General features: G+C 47.1%; 1 protein-coding gene across 1 annotated transcript in view; it reads right to left on the reverse strand.

The window, feature by feature from the left end:
- The window catches only part of LOC130583757 (trifunctional purine biosynthetic protein adenosine-3-like), a 21,561-nt gene that overhangs the window by 14,187 nt on the left and 4,298 nt on the right, over positions 1-3,076 (reverse strand). The window contains exons 6-9 of the mRNA XM_057383312.1: positions 2,915-3,040; positions 2,264-2,351; positions 1,443-1,528; positions 847-1,015 (exon numbers count right to left, since the gene is read on the reverse strand). Of these exons, the coding sequence (XP_057239295.1) occupies positions 847-1,015; positions 1,443-1,528; positions 2,264-2,351; positions 2,915-3,040 (469 nt within the window). The remainder of the gene's footprint in view (positions 1-846; positions 1,016-1,442; positions 1,529-2,263; positions 2,352-2,914; positions 3,041-3,076) is intronic.

Here is a 3,076-nt window from a genome sequence, read left to right on the forward strand (position 1 = left end):
ATATCCAATACCCAAATGGACATTGATATCTAAATGGATATTGACGTCCTGTAAGAATATTGAATATCTCTACGGATATTGAGTATCTGTATCTAACATCTAGATGAATATTGTATGTCTCTATCAATTATCCACATGAATATAGAATATCTGTATCTAACATCTATGTGTATATTGGATACCTATGCCAATATTTCATATCTATATCAAATATCTAGATTAACATTGAATATATATTTCTAATATCCGTATGAATATTGAATRCCTATATAAAAATATAAATAATATAGAATATCTAAATGGTTACTGAATGTATAGATCTAATACCTCAGTTAATACTGAATACCGGTATGAATATTGAATATCTCAATGCCCTTCCTCAGAGCCGGGAGCCCTGTGAAGAAGGTGCCACCCTCTGGCGATCCCGAGGCAGCGGGAGGAGGCTGCACCGCTCCTGTTTCACAGCTCTCGGGTCTCGGCCTCCTCCCTCGGGCATTGGCTGACTTCCCTGGGGCTCCGGGCGAGGGACCCCAGGCAGGAAAGCGCGGGCAAGCGCTGCCAGCTCTGCCTCCCATCGCCTGTGCACGTGGCCAGGGCACAGCTGTGGCAGGGTGACAGAATTCTGTCCTTCCCCATCACCTCTTGGTCTCAGCAGCAGCTGAGAGCAGATTGAACGCTGCACGTAAGAGACCTTAGTGAGGAGCATTCCTTCTCCAAGGACAGGAGCAAGGCAGGAAGGCAGGCTCAGAGGGGGATCCAAGGAAGCTGTGCAGACCTCTAAAAGCAGAGGTAAATTCAAACCTGCTGATTTCTCTAATTAAAGAATTAACAACCTCCCAGAGTTACCTGTTACCTCCATGCCTTTGTCAGAGTCTCCTGGGTATCCCGGGCTGGCCATCACCACACACACAGCAGTTCTGTCCTCTGACCAGGCTGGCATGAAGCTGCAGAGTTTGCCATCAATTGCTGCTTGAATCACTTCATAAAAATCATTTTTAAGCAGAGGGAGAATTACCTATAGAAAGGATAGAAGTTAATTTTTATTTTGCTGGCTTGCTGCAATTCACTTAAGGGAAAATTCAGCTGATGGAATGAAATCGGTATGATCCAGACGAGGAGATTTGGAAACTCTGGGTGAACATTCCAGTTGCAGCATCTTTTGGCACCAGTCCTAAATTTAGAAACACAAGGTGTGAGTTTATGTAGAAGGAACTTGAATTCAGGCCCCTCCCATTCTGGTTCTATACAGAAAAACAAAATCTGAGGAACAGTGTTTCAACTAAAAGCCTTTAACTAATAATTCACTGGAGCTGACGAGCCAAAATTCCAAGTTACCTCAAACATTGTCTAAGATGTTCACATTCAGATCTTTCCCTAGAAAGATACAACAATAAGAGATGAAAGAATGAAGCATTTTTAATTTTCCAGTATGTTCCACTCACCTGACACTGGGGATCCCCAAACTGGCATTTAAAGTTTAAAACCTTCACTCCCTCTTTGGTCAGCATCAAACCTGTTTGCAGCACACCTGGACACAAACACAGCCAAGAAAATGAACTTCAACATTTCCTTCTTTCTTTCGAGGCTGCCTTTAAACMAAACAGAACATTTTGGAGTGTGGGATTCAGTTGTGCAAATCAGAAGGAATTAGGAAAAGGGTTCTGCAGTCATTCAGATATAAGTGACAATAATTCCTCAATATCCACCAAAGGGACAGGCAGCCACTGAGGAACCTGGCACCACACTGTAAACCCCACAAAGCAAAGGTTCTCTGGCATCATGCACCCWACTCCACACTTACACAACTCCCACTCCACTCTTACTCAGGCATTGTAAAAAAGCCCCCAAACAGCAGAAATGAAAGATGTGGGTGGGAGCCCAACTCTTTAGAGGTCTGAGATCTCTTCAGTGCCCTTGGCATCGACACCCTTGAGCACCAGCTGCCTCTTCCAAAACGGCTTCTGGATAAAGATCTGAAGAAAATGGACACTACTGTACATAGGAGTGARCAGTATAGCAGGACTGGAGTATCTGTTATTCCCTGAACTGCAAATAAATCTGTTTTAATTAAAAATATTTCATCAAATCATGGTCCTTCAAGGAGAAAAGACCAAAGCTCTCTCCCAAACAAAGAGCTGTGAACCAAAATGAGCTGGTGCTGTTTTTTTTTTTTAAAGAAATAGCATTTGGAATTCCTCAGCAGCCTCTGAAAATGGAACTGACCTGGACAGGGGTTTCCCTTGGTTGTCAGGTGCTCACTCACCTGCATAGGCTGCTCCTTCTTGTCTCAGGCTGTCCACGATGTGCCGCAGGATTGCATCCCTGATCTGCTCGAGAAGAGCTTCTGGAACCTGACAAGCAAACCAAACTCACTGAGGCAGCRATGGCACCTGCTGGCCTTGCTGGAAGGTCTGGGCTGAGGAGATGCCTGAGCTGTTTGCTGCTGCCCCACTGCAAGCCTTGTTYCTTCCCTCGGGGTGCTGCTGCCTGAGGACGGGAATTCACTGCTCTGCCTCCCGAGGTGCTTTGGGTGGTTCTTCAGGAGGCTGAACACAGTCAGAGGGTTTGTGTGCTTGGGCAAACCCACTCTGCTAACGTGCTGGAGCAGCTCATTTAGAGCAGTGCTGTGAGAACTCCCAGGTTGTGTTCAGGGCACAAAGATGCCAGGCACAGGACAGGGAATTCTGCAGGGATTTTTGCTGTGATGCTAATGGGAGCAAAGAAACACCAAGTTTAGGAATAATGAAAGAGGTAAAAGAGAGGTGGCTCCACAGAGCGGTGGCTGACGAAACCTCAAAGAATGACTGTGAAGGCCTGAGCCCTGGAATGCGCTCCAGAATACACTGGGATGGGAAGCAGCCGGGCCCCAAAGGGCCTGTGCTGAGCAGAGGCTGGGGAGGAGCAGGGGCCCTACCTGAGGCACGGGGCAATAGGCTCCCATCCCTGCAGTGGGGGGGCCCTGGTCCCCCTCCAGMAGCCGCTTGTGGGGCTGAGCCGGGGGCATGGAAGCCACGGTGACACCGTCGGTAAAACAGGAGCACTGAGGGGAGAGACACAGTCAGAAATGGTCACAACG

This window comes from Malurus melanocephalus, unplaced genomic scaffold, assembly GCF_030028575.1.
Source record: "Malurus melanocephalus ecotype Western Australia unplaced genomic scaffold, MMel_1.1 scaffold_623, whole genome shotgun sequence".
Taxonomy (NCBI): domain Eukaryota; kingdom Metazoa; phylum Chordata; class Aves; order Passeriformes; family Maluridae; genus Malurus; species Malurus melanocephalus.